Genomic DNA, 18,538 nt, shown 5'->3' on the forward strand with positions numbered 1-18,538 from the left:
CCGCTGGAGCGGTACCTATTGATCTACTCACATTGGCATGTTTTCAAACTGCTAGGTTGGCAGAAGCTGGAGCTAACAGCGGGCGCTCACCCCGCTACAGGATTTGAACCTGGAACCTTTCGGTCCGCAAGTTCAGCAGCTCAGCGCTTTAACACACTTCGCCACCAGGGGCCCCGACCTTTCACATATAAGGCAAACAAATACATACATGAAAACCAGTTTATTAAATACAATATAAAACACAACATTAAAACCCTATATAAATAATTAAAATGCTACATATATCAATGTCGAGATATGCCCTTAAATACTACATATTGCATGAATGAGCACCTACATAATTAAAAACAAGACAAAACCAAGTAAATACAGTTTTATTAAAACTTAAGCAGGGAACACGTTGGATACAAACAGCCACTATTAGTTAAAAGCATCCCCAGCACAGTCGGCTGCAATATCAGAGATTAGTCTTGCCCGGATTTTCTGTGCTGCCAGAGCAAAGAGAGACACCTTGTGAGTAACCAAAGGGTTCGTGTCTGCCAAGAGATAGAAAATCTTTTCTGACACAGGATTGGTTTGAAGGAGATAAAGAATAGGCCCCAGGATTTTAGTTCTTGGCTCAGAATACAGAGGGCAGGAAAAGAAATAGTGAGGCAAATCCTCAATTTCTGGGGCACCACAAACACACAAATGAAGAGCCATAGGGGTGCCTGTATATCTACCACCAATCACTGCTGTGGGCATACTTTACATAGTTTAATTCAAAAGCCTTTTATAACAACAACAACAACAACAACATCATATTACCTGTCTCTGCTTGCGGCTTGTTCCCGGTTTGAAAGTGCTATTTTCTGTTTAATTATTATGTGGTTCTTATTTTGGAAGTAGTTGTTCTACTCCAGAAGCTTTGTTTTTGGGGCACAAATTACTTTGAATTGGTTGAGACGCAATGATGAGATATTCATTGAAAAACTATAGCAAAATCTGCTGCAGGATGATGTCCGTCCTGCCAAAATAAAGTTTTTCAGTTTAATAAACATTTTCCATGTTTTTATGACAGTCCCAATTAGGAAATGGCATTTATAACCCAAGAACAAAATTGTGTTACATTGTGTAATAGTTGTCAAAAGCTTTCATGGCCGGAAACACTAAGTTGCTTTGAGTTTTCCGGGCTGTATGGCCATGTTCCAGAAGCATTGTCTCCTGACATTTCACCCACATATATGGCAGGCATCCTCAGAGGTTGGAAGGTCTAATGTCCCGGGTGGGAGAAAGAACTCTTGTCTGTTTGAGACAAGTGTGAATGTCAGGAGAGAATGCTTCTGGAACATGGCCAGACAGCCCAGAAAACTCACAGCAACCCAATGAAATTGTTGTTGAAGAAAATTATTTAAAACAACTGAGAGGACACTTGACCCATCTGCCTGTTCAGGACTACAACTTCTTTTATGTTTTCTGTAGCTAATGGGAGTTGATGAAGTCAGTGTCAAATGCAATAAAATATCACACAAAGATTAAGATGATTTATTTCTGTTTTATTTTGCCTCTATTTCCTTTCAAAGTTTTCTTTTTTCTGTTGTCTCAAATCAGGGACAAGGATCGCGTGGATTTTCCAGGTTGGGAGGAAAATAAAAAATATTTTCTTGTGCTTGGCAGGGTTTGTATGGAGAGCCATCATGTGAACCGCTTTGAATGCAGCCAGTGGAGAAGTTGGCGGAAAGAGAAATCTTTATTTGCACCAAGATTTGCCGTTCCTGGAAAAAAAAAGAGAAGATACTTATTTGAGGATAACAATAAACATATTTGATGGTAAGATTTCAAAATTGTTTACAGACATTTAGGGTAACTCTCCTAATGATTTCAGTATTTAAAAATAAGAATAAAGGATTTGGTAACTAAACATCTTATTTTGCTCAGGCTAGAAATAGTCAGAACCTGGAAGAAACTAGAGAATTGATCAATAAAGAATTTGTTACATGAAATATAACCTAAATTAAGAAAAGTTAACCTATATATTAAGTTTAGCAAAAGGAGAAATAAAGGAAGATCTATTTGATCATTGTGTTGTCGAAGGCTTTCATGGCCAGAATCACCAAGTTGCTGTGAGTTTTCTGGATTGTATGGTCATGTTCCAGAAGCATTCTGTCCTGACATTTTGCCCACATCGATGGCAGGCATCCTCAGAGCTTGTGAGGTCTGTTGGAAACTAGGCAAGTGGGGTTTATATATCTGTGGAATATGTCCAGGGTGGGAGAAAAAACTCTATCTGTTGGAGGCAAATGTGAATGTTGCAATTGGCCACCTTGATTAGCATTGAATGGCCTTGCTGCTTCAAAGCCTGCCTGCTTCCTGCCTGGGGGAAATCCTTTGTTGGGAGGTGTTAGCTGGCCCTGATTGTTTCCTGTCAGAAATTCCCCTGTTTTCAGAGTGTTGTGCTTTATTTACTCTCCTGATTCTAGAGTTTTAAAAATACTGATAACCAGATTTTGTTCATTTTCATGGTTTCCTCCTTTCTACTGAAATTGTCCACATTCTTGTGAATCATGTCAATACACAGAGAAGTCATTGAAATCCACAAGCATGTGGACAATTTCAACAGAAAGGAGGAAACCATGGAAATGAACAAAATCTGGTTATCAGTATTTTAAAAAACTCTAGAACCAGGACAGTAAATATACAGCAGCACTAAAAAAAGGGGGGGATTCCAAACAGAAAACTATCAGGGCCAGCTAACATCTCCCAACAAAGGATTCCCCCAGACAGGAAGCAGCCAGGCTTTGAAGCTGCAAGGCTGTTCAATGTTAATCAAGTTTGCCAGTTGCAATATTCACACTTCCCTCAGACAGACGAGTTCTTTCTCCCACTCTGGACAATATTCAACAGATATATAAACCTCACTTGCCTAGTTTCCAACAGACCTCACAACTTCTGCCATAGATGTGAGTGAAACATCATGAGAGAATGCTTCTAGAACATGGCCATCCAGTCGGGAAAACTTACAGCAACCCATATTAGTTATTTCTTATTCATCTGTTTCCCATGGATTGAGGTGGAGAACAGCAGCAAATAATATAATGCACAGCATTGGGTTAAAAGTAATTAAACCAACACAATATCTCCTCAAGGACTGGATAGGATTGCAAGTGAGAAAGAAAATGTATATACATACATATTAGGAAAGGAGGACCAATTTACCTGGATGTCAGTCACATACTGCAGTTCGTATTGGTCTCCCAAGGTGGGCTGCAATGCTGCTTGGAAGGAGCTGAGCTAGTACAGTGCAGAAAAGGAAAAGTTAAAAACATCCAGTTGTTGTTACTGTATATACTCGAGTATAAGCCTAGTTTTTCAGTCCTTTTTTAAGACTGAAAAAGCCCCCCTCGGCTTATACTTGGGTGAGGTTCCTGGTTGGCTTATATTTGGGTCAGCTTATACTCGAGAATATATGGTACATTTATTATTTTTCTCTATTATGATTGGTATTATTACATTTATTATTTTTCTCTATTATTGTTGCTACTATTACATTTATTTTCCATCATCATTATTATTATTATTATTATTATTATTATTACTATTACATTTATTATTTCACTCTGATCTTATTATTATTATTATTGCATTTATTATTTTGGGAGCCCCGGTGGCGAAGTGTGTTAAAGCACTGAGCTGCTGAACTTGCAGACCGAAAGGTCCCAGGTTCAAATCCCGGGAGCGGAGTGAGCGCCCGCTGTTAGCTCCAGCTTCTGCCAACCTAGCAGTTTGAAAACATGTAAATGTGAGTAGATCAATAGGTACCGCTCTGGCGGGAAGGTAAGGGGGCTCCATGCAGTCATGCCAGCCACATGACCTTGGAGGTGTCTACGGACAATGCCGGCTCTTCGACTTAGAAATGGAGATGAGCACCAACCCCCAGAGTCAGACATGACTGGACCTGACGTCAGGGGAAACCTTTCCCTTTCCCTTTTATTTATTATTTTCCTCTATTTATTATTGCTTGTATTATTTTCCTGTATTTATTATTATTATTATTATTATTATTACATGTATTATTTTACACTATTATTATTAAAAGGATACATAAGCACATTTACATTGAAGAAGATGAGAATAATGATTTGGTCAGAATCATAGAATCATAGAATCATAGAATAGTAGAGTTGGAAGAGACCACATGGGCCATCCAGTCCAACCCCCTGCTAAGAAGCAGGAAATCGCATTCAAAGCACCCCCGAGAGATGGCCATCCAGCCTCTGCTTAAAAGCCTCCAAGGAAGGAGCCTCCACCACGGCCCCGGGGAGAGAGTTCCACTGTCGAACAGCCTTTCTCACAGTGAGGAAGTTCTTCCTGATGTTCAGGTGGAATCTCCTTTCCTGTAGTTTGAAGCCATTGTTCCGTGTCCTAGTCTGCAGGGCAGCAGAAAACAAGCTTGCTCCCTCCTCCCTATGACTTCCCTTCACGTATTTGTACATGGCTCTCATGTCTCCTCTCAGCCTTCTCTTCTGCAGGCTAAACATGCCCAGCTCTTTAAGCCGCTCCTCATAGGGCTTGTTCTCCAGACCCTTCATCATTTTAGTCGCCCTCCTCTGGACGCTTTCCAGCTTGTCAACATCTCCCTTCAACTGCGGTGCCCAAAATTGGACACAGTGTGATTCCAGGTGTGGTCTGACCAAGGCAGAATAGAGCCTGGGGAGCAGGACTTCCCTGGATCTAGACGCTATTCCCCTATTGATGCAGGCCAGAATCCCGTTGGCTTTTTTAGCTGCTGCATCACATTGTTGGCTCATGTTTAACTTGTTGTTCACGAGGACTCCAAGGTCTTTTTCGCAGAGTTGGACAGTCTTCTCTTAAATTTGAGCTTTATGTAAATATTCAAAAACATTTAACTTACTGATGCCTCAATTAATGTAATTTTATTGGTATCTATTTTTATTTCTGAAATTTACCACCCTCGGCTTATACTGGAGTCAATGTTTTCCCATTTTTTTTGTGGTAAAATTAGGTGCCTCAGCTTATATTCGGATCGGCTTATACTCGAGTATATATGGTATTTACTCTATAGCCTGCTTTTCCTCCAAGACTGGGACTCAAGCCATCTTACACATTAAAGAGATGAGAATGGAAAACATAGCATTAAAAATGAATTAAACAATTAGATCCTGTTATAAACATACAGTCTGAAAATATTTTGAACATTATGTTATACAGTTTAAAACCAAACAGCACCTTGTTAGAACCCTTGAGACGTAAAAGTCTGTCTAAACAAAAGAAAGAAATCTATTCAGCAAATAGGGAAGGGGTCCTTCTGGCCTCACTAAGGAAGGAAGGCCAAAAAGGCCCTTTCTTTGTGTTCCCATCAGCTCTTAACTGTGAAGGTAGTAGGACTTGAGAGGAGGGTATTTTCCATGACCGCCACATGGGGGAGACATTATAATAATAATGAAAAATATTTAAAATATTCTATATAAAAAATAAATATGTACTAATATAGCTGCCACTCTGGGGATAGACTCCAATAATGATTTAAAATATTATTAAAATATTCTATATAAAAAGTAAAAATGAATTAATATGGCAGCCATGCTGGAAAGACAATATAATAATAATTAAAAAGATTATTAAAATATATTATATATAATAAATATATAATAATAATAATAATAATAATAATAATAATAATAATAATAATAATAATATAATTTTATTTTTATACCCCGCCGCATCTCCCCGAAGGGACTCGGAGCGGCTTACATGGGGCCAAGCCCAGTCCACAACAATAAAACAAAGCAATAAAACAGATAATAACAAAACAAAAAAAAAACAAGTCATAAAAATATATTACTATGAACACCACTCTGGAGAGACACTATAATAATAAGGATTTAAAATATTATTAAAATATTATATATAAAATAAATGTATATTAATATGGCCACTACTTTGGAGAAACACTATAATAATGATTTAAAATATTATTTAAAATATTACTGTATACACAGTAGAATCTCACTTATCCAACATTCTGGATTATCCAATGCAGTCTGCCTCCTGTCCGGATCCACAGCTGTTTCTCTAGGCAGCAAGGACTGCATTTTTTACACATTTAATTTTCGACAATGTTGTTACTGCACGTTCATTTTATGCAATTCTATCTTTATTTGTAGTCAATTTGTTAGTAGCCAATGTTTTTGTAATCAATATTTTTAATACATTGAAATGTTTTGGTGCTAAATTCGTAAATACAGTAATTACTACATAATATTACCACATATTGAAATGCTTTTTCTGTCAATTTGTTGTAAAACACGATGTTTTGGTGCTTAATTTGTAAAATCATAATGTAATTTGACGTTTAATAGGCTTTTCCTTTATCACTCCTTATTATCCAACATTTTCACTTATCCAACGTTCTGCCGGCCTGTTTATGTTGGATAAGTGGGACTCTACTGTATATAAAAAATTAAAATAAGCACAAAAACAGAGAAACTTGGATATATTAAAGCAGCTGAAAAAGTGGGATGACAGAGGCTTAATGGGGCCATTTTCTGCCAAATCAAGACATCTGGGGAGTGCATGATGTTGCTGATCTTTACCTGGTAGCTGCAATTGCAAGATGGGACTATTCGAGCTTTTTGGAAAGCACTGCATTAAGAAAAAGAATCAAAGAATGTTACTCATTCAAAACCACTGCTGTCTTAGTCAGAATTATACCTTTCTTTTCAGGAAATCTGCCGCCAATGGTTTAGAAAAACAGCTTGGTCCAAGGATCATCACTTTGAGTAGCAGCACTTTCAAATGCATAATGTAAGTGTATCTCTATCCAAGCTGCCTACAAATTTTTGCTAGTGTTCTTCATGCTGGGCTGTAGATCACATCAGCACGGGAAGTGAAGTTTCATGGCTCACCTGTCAATATTGTATTTGGTGCGCAGGTCGAGGGCTGCTCTGAAGTATTTACTGGGGGAGTTCAGTGTTTCGACACAGCCACCACAAGTCCCATGCTTATGCCATTCTTTCTCCCTGGAGAACGAGAGGGAACAAGCACAAACCTTACTAGCAACATCTTTCAACTTAGCGCTTTCTTAACTGTGGGGCAGAAAGACTTACTGTGCTTTGGGGTTAAAAGAGAGGTCAACAACGGCTTGAAAATTAAAACCTGTTAAATAAATCAACCATGCAGTTTTTTGGAATGGAAATACAGTAGAGTCTCACTTATCCAAGTTAAACAGGCCGGCAGCACCTTGGATAAGCGAATATCTTGGATAATGAGGGATTAAGGAAAACATTAACATTAAACATCAAAATAGGTTATGATTTTACAAATTAAGCACCAAAACATCATGTTATACAACAAATTTGACAGAAAAAGTAGTTCAATGCTCAGTAATGCTATGTAGTAATTACTGTATTTACAAATTTAGCACCAAAATATCACAATACAGTAGAGTCTCACTTATCCAACATTCGCTTATCCAATGTTCTGGATTATCCAACACATTTTTGTAGTCAATGTTTTCAATACATTGTGATATTTTGGTGCTAAATTCATAAATACAGTAATTATTACATAGCATTCCTGCATATTGAACTACTTTTTCTATCTAATTTGTTATATAACATGATGTTTTGGTGCTTAATTTGTAAAATAATAACCTTAATTTGATGTTTAATAGGCTTTTCCTTAATCCCTCCTTATTATCCAACATATTCGCTTATCCAACGTTCTGCCGGCCCGTTTATGTTGGATAAGTGAGACTCTACTGCAGGGGTCCCCAAACTAAGGCCCGGGAGCCAGATGCGGCCCTCCGAGGTCATTTACCTGGCCCCCACCCTCAGTTTTATAATATAATATATTGTATATACATATAATATTGATAATAATATTATAATGTAATACAATATAACACTAATAATAATACCACATAATAATATTAATTATATATTCTATATTACATATAATATTACTAATAATATTACAGTATAGTGTAGGGGTCCTCAAACTTTTTAAGCCGAGGGCCGGTCCACAATCCTTCAGACTGTTGAGGGGCCGGATTATCATTTGAAAAAAAAATACAAACGAATTCCGATGCACACTGTACATGTCTTATTTGTAGTGCAAAAACAACAACAACAACAATGAAAGAACAATACAATATTTAAAAATAAAAATAATTTTAACCAACATACATTTATTAGGATTTCAATGGGAAGTGTGCTCCTGCTTCTGGCCAATGAGATAGTCAAGTTAATTAGGGTTGTTGTTGCTGTCGTTGTTGTTGTGTGCCTTCAAATCATTTCAGACTTCGGGCGAGCCTAAGTCTTAAATGTATTTATTTATTATTTATTTATTTACTTCATTTATTTACTACATTTGTATCACACCGTTCTCACCCCAAAGGGGACTCAGAGTGGCTTACAAATTATATGTACATACAATATATTATATTATTAGCATAGCACAATATTAGCATTATATATTACTTTATTGAACTATTCCACTATACTGTAATATTATTAGTAATATTATATGTAATATAGAATATATAATTAATATTATTATATGGTATTATTATTAGTGTTATATTGTATTACATTATAATATTATTATCAATATTATATGTATATACAATATATTATATTATAAAACTGAGGGCGGGGGCCAGGTCAATGACCTCGGAGGGCCGCATCCAGCCCCCGGGCCTTAGTTTGGGGACCCCTGGTATAGTGGAAGTCTGAAATGATTTGAAGGCACACAACAACAACGACAACAACAACAACCCTAATGAACTTGACTATCTCATTGGCCAGAAGCAGGAGCACACTTCCCATTGAAATCCTAATAAATGTATGTTGGTTAAAATTATTTTTATTTTTAAATATTGTATTGTTCTTTCGTTGTTGTTGTTGTTTTTGCACTACAAATAAGACATGTACAGTGTGCATCAGAATTTGTTTGTATTTTTTTTTTCAAATGATAATCCGGCCCCTCAACAGTCTGAAGGATTGTGGACCGGCCCTTGGCTTAAAAAGTTTGAGGACCCCTGCTCTACTGTATATTGAAAGCATTGACTACATAAATGTATTGGATAATCCAGAACCTTGGATAAGCGAATCTTGGATAAGTAGACTCTACTGTACCTCTACCAATTGGAGAGAGTATATATTAAATAAATATATACTGATAGACGTTTTGGCCAGCTTGAAAAGGCTTTTTAGGAAATGTCATCCGGCTATTATCAATTACATATTGAGTATCTTTTATTCAGAATACTTGGGATCAGATGTGTTCCTTGAGTCTTCTTCAGGGGAGTTAGAAGGACAGGATACAAATATATGAAACAAACAAACAAATAAATAAATGTTCTTTCTCCCACCCTGGACATTATTCCACAGATATATAAACTTCACTTCCTCACTTCCAACAAACCTCACAACCTCTGAGGATGCCTGCCATAGATGTAGGCCAAACGTCAAGAGAGAAAGCTTCTGGAACATGGCCAGATAGCCCGGAAAGCTCACAGCAATCTACTATTATTGTGTTTATTATGTTTATTTAAATCCCACTTTTTCTATCCATAAGGAGATTCATAGCAGCTAACATTAAAAGCATCAAAATACAATTTAAAACATACAAATATCAAAACAATATTAGTTATGCTGTTATGGATCTGGATTAGAATCCCTGCATAATTTCCATTTAAGAAGGGCAGAATCTACCTTGAGAAGAGAAAGAGAATTGCAAACTTGAGAGTGCATGTTCAAAATGTTACTTTTCCTGCTGGTGAATACCTGCTTCAAACTTTATATCTCAGCCAAGAATTTACCTGTCTGCTTTTATAATAATGAAAATAACAATAACAATTATTATCATCATTAGTACTATCACTCCACCTAAAAGTCCAAGCCAAGTTCACATCAATCACACACAATTATTGTTATTTTATAATGAGATATCTTTAAATCATTTATATTTCACCATACATACATAGCCTGGATGTAACTTTATATGCAGCGTTTTCAATACTGAAATAACATGTGCATATACTGAACTTTCAGAGAGAAAAGGTGTCACTATTGCAACCAATTTTAAGATGTTTTGGAATTACAGATAAGGGATGCCCAGCCTGTACCATTCCCTGTTTACATTCACAATCCCCATCCATAGCTCCTTCTTTTTGCTCTGTTGCATTACCAGAAAAGGAAGTTACTGAGATTGATGAAGCTGGGCCAGTGCCAATTCAGGTCAGGCATCAGATCCTGTAGGAAGGGGGAAACAGCCAGGTTTCAGCAATGGAAAATAAAATCTTTGGTGCAGCTATGCTACAAATCCAAAATTTACAAAATTTACAAAAAAATATACAAAATTTATATTACATGTAATATTACTAATAATACTGCAATATAGTGTTATGGTACAATATAGTAATATATAATGCTTATATATTAATGCTTATATTGTGCTATGCTAATGTATTGTATATACATATAATATTGATAATATTATAATGCAGTACCATATAATAACACACTATTATAATTGTACCGTATATTTATATTATTTGTAATATTACTAATAATACTGCAATATAGTGTTATAGTACAATATAGTGATATATAATGCTCATATTGTGCTATGCTAATAATATATTGCATATACATATAATATTGATAATAATATTACAATGTAATACAATATAATAAATTACATGTAATACAGTAGAGTCTCACTTATCCAAGCCTCGCTTATCCAATGTTCTGGATTATCCAAGCCATTTTTGTAGTCAATGTTTTCAATATATCGTGATATTTTGGTGCTAAATTCGTAAATACAGTAATTACTACATAGCATTACTGCGTATTGAACTACTTTTTCTGTCAAATTTGTTGTATAACATGATGTTTTGGTGCTTAATTTGTAAAATCATAACCTAATTTGATGTTTAATAGGCTTTTCCTTAATCCTTCCTTGTTCTCCAAGATATTCGCTTATCTAAGCCTCTGCTGGCCCTAATGTGCACCCTAATTTTTGCAAGGTAATTTAGCCAAAAAAAGTTGAGCATTAGATTTGAGTACATAAGGGTAATTTGTCAGTACATTGGGAGCTGTAGAATCCACCCCCTTTCCAAAAGGTTCCAAAAAGTCTGGCTTACCGTCAAGTCAGAGGGAAAGAGGTACCAATAGCGACAACATGCTGTGATATCACTGGGCCTGTGGATTGAAGGAGAAAAGCAGATAGGTGAAGACAACCTATGAAGAACACACACTTGTTATTGTGCGCCTTATTGTGCGACTAATGGCGAACCAATTGTAGGGTTTCCTTGGCAAGATTCAGGGGAAGGGGTGTTCGCATGTCTCTTGGTCTGAATGGGGTTGCCTCACCATAATCCATGGATGGTCCAGCTGTTGGCATTCTTGGGCAGGACACACTCAAACCTGGTGGCCAGAGCCTCCAAATAAGACACAAAAGGAAGATAACATTAATTTAGAGGAAGCAGGAGTATATTTATTTATCTAATTGACATAAACCATGTGTATCCCCTCTATGCTTCAGCTCAGTCCAAAACCATTTTATCAATCAGTAATCCCTAGAGTTCCAATAGATGTGTTTGAAGAAATAACTTATAATAATAATAATAATAATAATAATAATAATAATAATAATAATAATAATAATAATAATAAAGTTCCTTGACAAAATTGACGGAAAAGCTGATAAGGAGAAGACCTGGCTCTGGCTCACGAATGGGACCCTGAAGAAGGAGACAGAAGGCCTGATCCTTGTAGCCCAGGAGCAAGACATCAGGACAAAGGCAATTCAGGCCAAGATGGAAAAATCAGCTGATGACCCAAAATGCAGACTGTGCAAGGAAACCGACGAAACCATTGATCATATCATCAGCTGCTATAAGAAAATCGCACAGACAGACTACAAACAGAGGCACAACCATGTGGCCCAAATGATCCATTGGAACTTATGCCTCAAGTACCACTTCCCAGCAGTAAAGAACTGGTGGGATCACAAACCTGCAAAAGTATTGGAGAATGAGCACGCAAAGATACTGTGGGACTTCCGAATCCAGACTGACAAAGTTCTGGAACACAACACACCAGACATCACAGTTGTGGAAAAGAAAAAGGTTTGGATCATTGATGTCGCCATCCCAGGTGACAGTCGCATTGACGAAAAACAACAGGAAAAACTCAGCCGCTATCAGGACCTCAAGATTGAACTTCAAAGATTCTGGCAGAAACCAGTGCAGGTGGTCCCGGTGGTGATGGGCACACTGGGTGCCGTGCCAAAAGATCTCAGCCAGCATTTGGAAACAATAGACATTGACAAAATTACGATTGCCAACTGCAAAAGGCCACCATACTGGGATCTGCACGCATCATCCGAAAATACATCACACAGTCCTAGACACTTGGGAAGTGTTCGACTTGTGATTTTGTGATACAAAATCCAGCATGTCTATCTTGTTTGCTGTGTCATAAAATAATAATAATAATAATAATAATAATAATAATAATAATAATAATAATAATAATTTCTTACCCGCCTCTCCTCCTGGCTTGAGGCAGGTTACAAAACTATTAAAATACATAAACACAGCAGAAACACTACAAATACAAACACTTAAATATACTTCCATAAAAGTTACATACCAAAATGTATCTCTATGAAATGCATATTAAAACAGACAAAACCAGAGATTAAACAAAGGGCATGCATTAAAATGCATGTTATGTAGTGTTCCACACCACAGGTCTTGGAATTTAAAACACAAGTGAAGGCCTCTTCCGGCAGGCCTAACCAGACCGTCTTTAAACATAAACATGCATTTTAATGCATGTCCTGATTTAGCTGTCGGAGCTCTAGTGGCAGGTTGTTCCACAGTCATGGGGTGGATGATGAAAAGGGGGCCCTTTTGGTGATGGTTGTCAGTCTGGTTCTGGTTGTTTGGAGCAGACGCCCCACAGAAGACCAAAGTGTCTGGGGTGGATTGTATGGGAGAAGTCCATCCTTTAGGTAACCTGGACCCAAACCATGTAGGGCTTTAAAGGTCAAAACTATCACTTTGTACTTTGCCTGGAAGCTAATTGGCTGCCAGTTGAGTGACTTTAGGATAGGTGTCATGTGCTCACTCCTAGATGTTCCTGTAACCAATCTGGCTGCCATATTTTGAACCAGTTTCTGAACTTGATACGAGGGTAGCCCAATGTAAAGCGCATTGCAGAAGTCCAGCCTTGGGGTTACTAACGCATGCACTATTTATTTATTTATTTACAGTATTTATATTCCGCCCTTCTCACTCCGAAGGGGACTCAGGGCGGATCACATTGTAAACATATAAGGCAAACATTCAATTCCATGTAACATAGAACAGAGACAGAGACAAACACAGAGGCAATTTAAACCTTCTCCAGCTTCCTGAGGGTATGCTTGATTCCTGCCACAGGGGGAGCAGCTGCTTCAACATCCACTGCGATGGCAAACTTCCTCACTCCAACGGCAGCTGGATGATTTTTATGGTGTCGTAAATTAGCCTCCCCACATATAAAGGTAAAAAGGTAAAGGTTTCCCCTGACGTTAAGTCCAGTCATGTCTGACTCTGGGGGTTGGTGCTCATCTCCATTTGTAAGCCAAAGAGCCGGCGTTGTCCGTAGACACCTCCAAGGTCATGTGGCCACTGGCATGACTGCATGGAGCGCCGTTACCTTCCCGCCGGAGTGGTACCTATTGATCTACTCACATTGGCATGTTTTCGAACTACTAGGTTGGCAGGAGCTGGAGGTAACAGTGGGCGCTCACGCAGCTCCTGGGATTTGAACCTGGGACTTTTCGGTCTCCAGCTCAGTGCTTTAACGCACTTCGCCACCAGGGCTCCTCCCCACATATAAGTGGTACCTAAATTTCCTACTTGATAGATGCAACTATCTTTAGGGTTGCTTAGGTCAGCAACGAGCAGGGGCTATATTTTATTTTTAATTGTTGGGTGCTCACCCCGACATGGCTGGCCTCGAACTCATGACCTCTTGGTCAGAGTGTTTTACTGCAGCTGGCGGCTAACCAGCCTGCACCACTACCATCATCAGGTCCTCCAAATCTCAAGGGGCGCAGCTGGGAGATCAGCCAAAGCTGATAGTAAGGAATATTGACCATTGTCACATCTCCCTCGGCTGACATGGGAGCCACGAGAGAGAGAGAGACGGAGAGACGGATCCACAAGCCTTGTCCCAAGCTGCAAACGCAGTCTTCTGGGGAAGTGTAACCCCATCCAGAACAGCTCCATCCCCAAATTAGGGCCCTCGATGGCAAGCACCTCTGTTTTGTCTGTATTCAGTTTCAATTTGTTTTTCCTTATCCAACCCATTTCCTCCTCCAGGCATTCATTCAGAGGAGACACACTAGCCTTAGCTGAAGCTGTTTTTGAAGGCATGGAGAAATATATTTGGGTGATATCAGCATACGGATAACACCCCACTCCATTCCTATGGATGATCTCTCCCAGCAGCTTCATGTAAATATTAAAGGGCATTGGGGATAGAATGGCACTTTGTGGGACACCACTTAACAGCTCCTTTTTAGAGGATCACCTATCCCCAAGTGCCACCATCTGGAACCTGCCTGAGAGGTACAACTGGAACCACTACAGCACAGCCCCTACAAGGCATTCCAGAAGGAAACCATGATTGATGGCATCAAATGCCACTGAGAGGTCTAGAAGCACCAACTCTCCCTGTCGGTGTTGAGACAGAGATCATCCACTTAGGTGACCATCACAGACTCAGCTCCGTATCCTGGTCTGAAGCCAGTTTGAAATGGGTCAAGGAAGTGTGTGTCATCCAAGACTGCCTGGAGTTGGAAAGCAACTGTCTTCTCAATCACTTTGTCTAAAAAACGAAGGTTGGACACTGCTCTGTAATTATTACGATCCAGGGAGGGCTTTTAACCGGATATTAGGAATTGTGGGAGTTGAAGTCCAAAACACCTGGAGGGCCAAAGTTTGCCAAATGCCTGACAGGACGACCCCAGCTGCCGCAGTAAGAGCAGAACTGGGAGTATACACAGTTGATGGCTTATCCAAAATCAGGGCCTACAACTACTGGGTAAAACTGATTGCCATGGCAAATGATAGACTGCCAAAACTGTGCCTGTTAAAGCAGATAGAAAATCAACATCAGTCCTCTTGGCTAGTTCATCTGACAAAATATATTAGGAGTTGTGGACTTCCGATTTGGTATCCAAATCTCTTAGAAGAACTAGACCCAAAAATAGTTGCTCTGTCAGGGTATTGTGAATTATGTGAAATGTTAAAATCAATCTAGGCTGTTAGAAATGCCTTCTGTGTTAGTTTTCGGCAAGGCATTTCAGTAACTATGGAGTTAATAAGAACCTGCTTTGATTGACGTATCACAGGACCAATGGGGTCAAGTTTGTTTGACCGGGACTTCCTTCTTGGTCTGTGGAATGCAGGGGAATGTCGTCTGTTAGTGTGTATTCGGCATGAGCTTTTGCTGGAAATGGACTATGAATGCTATTGCTCTATAGCCGAGGGGACACAGCCATGTGTCCGGGATTTATTGTGAATGTCTGCAACTGTAAATAATTATGTAAATAAAGTTAAGCAACTGACCCTTCGCCTGCTGGAGTGTTTGTTGACCAGTGCTGATTCTCCGCATGGGAATACACCCTGGAGAAGGAGGTGAGACTGGGATGATGTTTTTGGAACCCACTCTGCACGGCAACCACGGTCTCACCCCTGCGTCGCCAACGCTGACATGCTCAACGGGTACTGGCTATAGAAGGCCAAAAAGACATTGCTACCCTGAGTAAAGCTGGCTCATTGAAATGGTTAAGCCTTTTTAAACATACTTTCCAAACAGCCAGGTATCTAAAGACAAAAATGCCTAAACACCTCAGGAGGGTATTTACCAGAGCTCGTTTTGAGCAGCTGGATACAATGGTCAAACACGGAAGGTTTAATCAAGTTCCAGACAACGAACAATTTTGTATTTGTGGAGCATCAGAGGTGGAGGATATCGCACATGTATTGTTCGGCTGTGAATTGTATGAGAAAGAGAGAGACCAATGCCTCGGGCCATACATTATTCACAAAACACACTGGGACCCACATATTAAAATTTCATTTTTGTTGGCCGGTCAGAATTCTAAAATAACACACAAAACAGCCCTTTTCCTATTCAAAGCAACACAGCTGAGAATTGCATATTTGGAATCAATTGGGGTAAACTGTGGAGGTGATGCAGATATTTGACCTGAACGGGATCTTGTTAACAGCTTGTTTATTTTAACTTCTTTTGTATGTTGTATGTATGTCTATGTGTTAAATGTTTTGACACGGCCGACAGGCTAATCAATAAAATGTTATTTTGTTGTCGAAGGCTTTCATGGCCGGGATCACAGGGTTGTGTGGCCATGTTCCAGAAGCATTCTCTCCTGACGTTTCGCCCACATCTATGGCAGGCATCCTCAGAGGTTGTGAGGTTAGGGTTACCTCACAACCTCTGAGGATGCCTGCCATAGATGTGGGCGAAACGTCAGGAGAGAATGCTTCTGGAACATGGCCACACAGCCCGAAAGACATACAACAAAAATGTTATTTTATTTGCTTGTTTTAGAAGATGTGAATGTAAACGAGAGGTTCTAGATTGGAAACTGTCTGCCTTACCACACAGAACGAGCCTGGCCACATCTGGACAAAAGTCAAGCACTGCCAAGGGCAATAATACCTACAAAGCAGAGAAGAGAAAGTTTTTAACCAATCGATTTCCCTCTGTTTTTTTTTTTTTTTTAGACTGTCGTGACCCAAATTGTACAGCTTTTTCCACTTACTCTGAATGCACCGCCTCCGCTTTCTGCCACGGCTGCTCAGATCCGATCATCACAAAAAGCCACACAAAACCATTGAGGAGCAAACACAGGGACCACAGCGCAGGCACTTTCCCCATCGTACCTACAAGATCCTGGTTCAATTTAATACAGAAAAAATAGGTTATCTATCAACAAGCCCAGCTCAGCACTGGTATGACATCCAAAGGTTTGATAGAAGTTCCCAAATTTATTCCTAAGCGTCTTCAATTGAATTGAGACAGAGATTTGCCTGAAACCCTTGGCCTGCTGATACTATATACTGAACCAGATGCAGAAAGGTGCTTTCTTTATACTGAAACATCCAGTATCCCATAGCAAGCATATTTAACATCATTCAACTCCCTGCAAACTTGTTAAGTTGTCAAAAATTATTTTCTCTTACCAGTAGCAAGTTTCCTTGATGTTGCTAGTTCCCTCTAAGAGGCAAACCATGGGGTTCAAATGAGGAAACTGGTTTCACTTCTGCATGAGGTGAGGCAAAATACCGTAAGTCAATTCTCTTTTGCAGCTGGGCACCGCACCGTGGAGTTTCAGATCTTCGTTATGATCGCGGCATTGAAAATGCATGCAAATGTTCATGCTTCACGGAACTATTCATATTTCCAAATATGTACTCAGTCATAAGGGAGCCCCGGTGGCAAAGTGTATTAAAGCACTGAGCTGCTGAACTTGCAGACTGAAAGGTCCCAGGTTCAAATCCCGGGAGCAGATTGAGTGCCCGCTGTTAGCTCCAGCTTCTGCTAACCTAGCAGTTCGAAAACATGCCAATGTGAGTAGATCAATAGGTGCCACTCTGGCGAGAAGGTAACGGCGCTCCATGCAGTCATGCCAGCCTGGAGGTGTCTATGGACAACGCCAGCTCTTTGGCTTAGAAATGGAGATGAGCACCAATCCCCAGAGTCGGATACGACTGGACTTAATGTCAGGGGAAACCTTTACTTTTACCTTACACTATTTTAAGTCTTTATCAACCAATCGTGTGTTGATAAATCGCCTCCTTCTCCTCCTGTTGCTGCTTGGGCTCCTCTCTCCCCCTTTGGCTTCTCCTTCCTCCCTTCCTTAGGCTGTAAACTGTAATTTTTTAATTATTTATAATAGTCTTTTAGAGTTTATTGAAAAACCGCAAAACAGCGAATCCACGAAAAGTGAACCGCGATGTAGTGAGGGAACACTGTATACAGGAAACACACAATGAGAAGACCAAAAATTCTTGGAATGCAACTGGCAGTGGAACGAACTCACAGACAATATGTTAGTGCCATTTTTGTACGATCTGGTAGAGCATTATCTGCCAGGTTTTAAAAAGGCAATGATCATAGTTTTCATACTCTGGGAATCTGTTTGTGTGCCAAGCATTGATTGTAGAATTTCAAAATTTTTATCTTAAGATATAGTGGAGCCTCTGGTGGCGTAGTGTGTTAAAGTGCTGAGCTGCTGAACTTGCAGACCGAAAGGTCCCAGGTTCAAATCTGGGGAGCGGAGTGAGTGCCTGCTGTTAGCTCCAGCTCCTGCCAACCTACTGTGTTTTCGCGAAAATAAGACAGTGTCTTATATTAATTTTTGCTCCCAAAGATGCGCTAGGTCTTATTTTCAGGGGATGTCTTATTTTTCCACGAAGAAGAATTCACATTTATTGTTGAACAAA

The 18,538-nt window shown here is 39.3% G+C and overlaps 2 protein-coding genes across 3 annotated transcripts in view; one reads left to right on the forward strand and one right to left on the reverse strand.

Moving 5' to 3' along the window:
* Positions 1-1,514: 1,514 nt before the first annotated feature.
* LOC100566519 (ribonuclease Oy) lies at positions 1,515-17,454 on the reverse strand. 2 transcript variants are annotated; one of them, XM_008122013.3, is made up of 10 exons: positions 17,276-17,451; positions 16,855-16,985; positions 16,691-16,751; positions 11,379-11,446; positions 11,150-11,207; positions 10,192-10,256; positions 6,906-7,019; positions 6,594-6,642; positions 3,196-3,270; positions 1,515-1,754 (listed from the first exon to the last, which is right to left on the reverse strand). In XM_008122013.3, exons 2-10 carry the CDS (start codon positions 16,968-16,970, stop codon positions 1,587-1,589), a joined length of 774 nt encoding a protein of 257 aa, XP_008120220.3. In that variant the 5' UTR covers positions 16,971-16,985; positions 17,276-17,451; the 3' UTR covers positions 1,515-1,586. The 2 variants fall into 2 exon arrangements, with proteins under 2 accessions (XP_008120220.3, XP_062818290.1); XM_062962220.1 differs by having other exon boundaries at positions 1,619-1,754; positions 3,196-3,265; positions 17,276-17,454.
* The window catches only part of LOC103281140 (cytochrome c oxidase subunit 7A2, mitochondrial), a 31,745-nt gene continuing 14,876 nt past the window's right edge, over positions 1,670-18,538 (forward strand). The window contains exons 1-2 of the mRNA XM_062962225.1: positions 1,670-1,809; positions 6,724-6,804. Coding sequence (XP_062818295.1) covers positions 6,796-6,804 — 9 coding nt within the window. The 5' untranslated portion in view covers positions 1,670-1,809; positions 6,724-6,795. The remainder of the gene's footprint in view (positions 1,810-6,723; positions 6,805-18,538) is intronic.

The sequence above is a fragment of the Anolis carolinensis genome, unplaced genomic scaffold (genome assembly GCF_035594765.1).
Source record: "Anolis carolinensis isolate JA03-04 unplaced genomic scaffold, rAnoCar3.1.pri scaffold_10, whole genome shotgun sequence".
Classification (NCBI taxonomy): Eukaryota; Metazoa; Chordata; class Lepidosauria; order Squamata; family Dactyloidae; genus Anolis; species Anolis carolinensis.

Excerpts from the sequence above, each read along its gene's own strand:
- LOC100566519 (XM_008122013.3), bottom strand. The coding sequence starts at position 16,970 with ATGGGGAAAGTGCCTGCGCTGTGGTCCCTGTGTTTGCTCCTCAATGGT. Across the intron at positions 16,752-16,854 it reads GCGGAGGCGGTGCATTCAGA|GTATTATTGCCCTTGGCAGT; the intron begins GTAAGTGGAAAA and ends TCTGCTTTGTAG. Across the intron at positions 7,020-10,191 it reads CTCAGTAACTTCCTTTTCTG|GGAGAAAGAATGGCATAAGC; the intron begins GTAATGCAACAG and ends CTCGTTCTCCAG.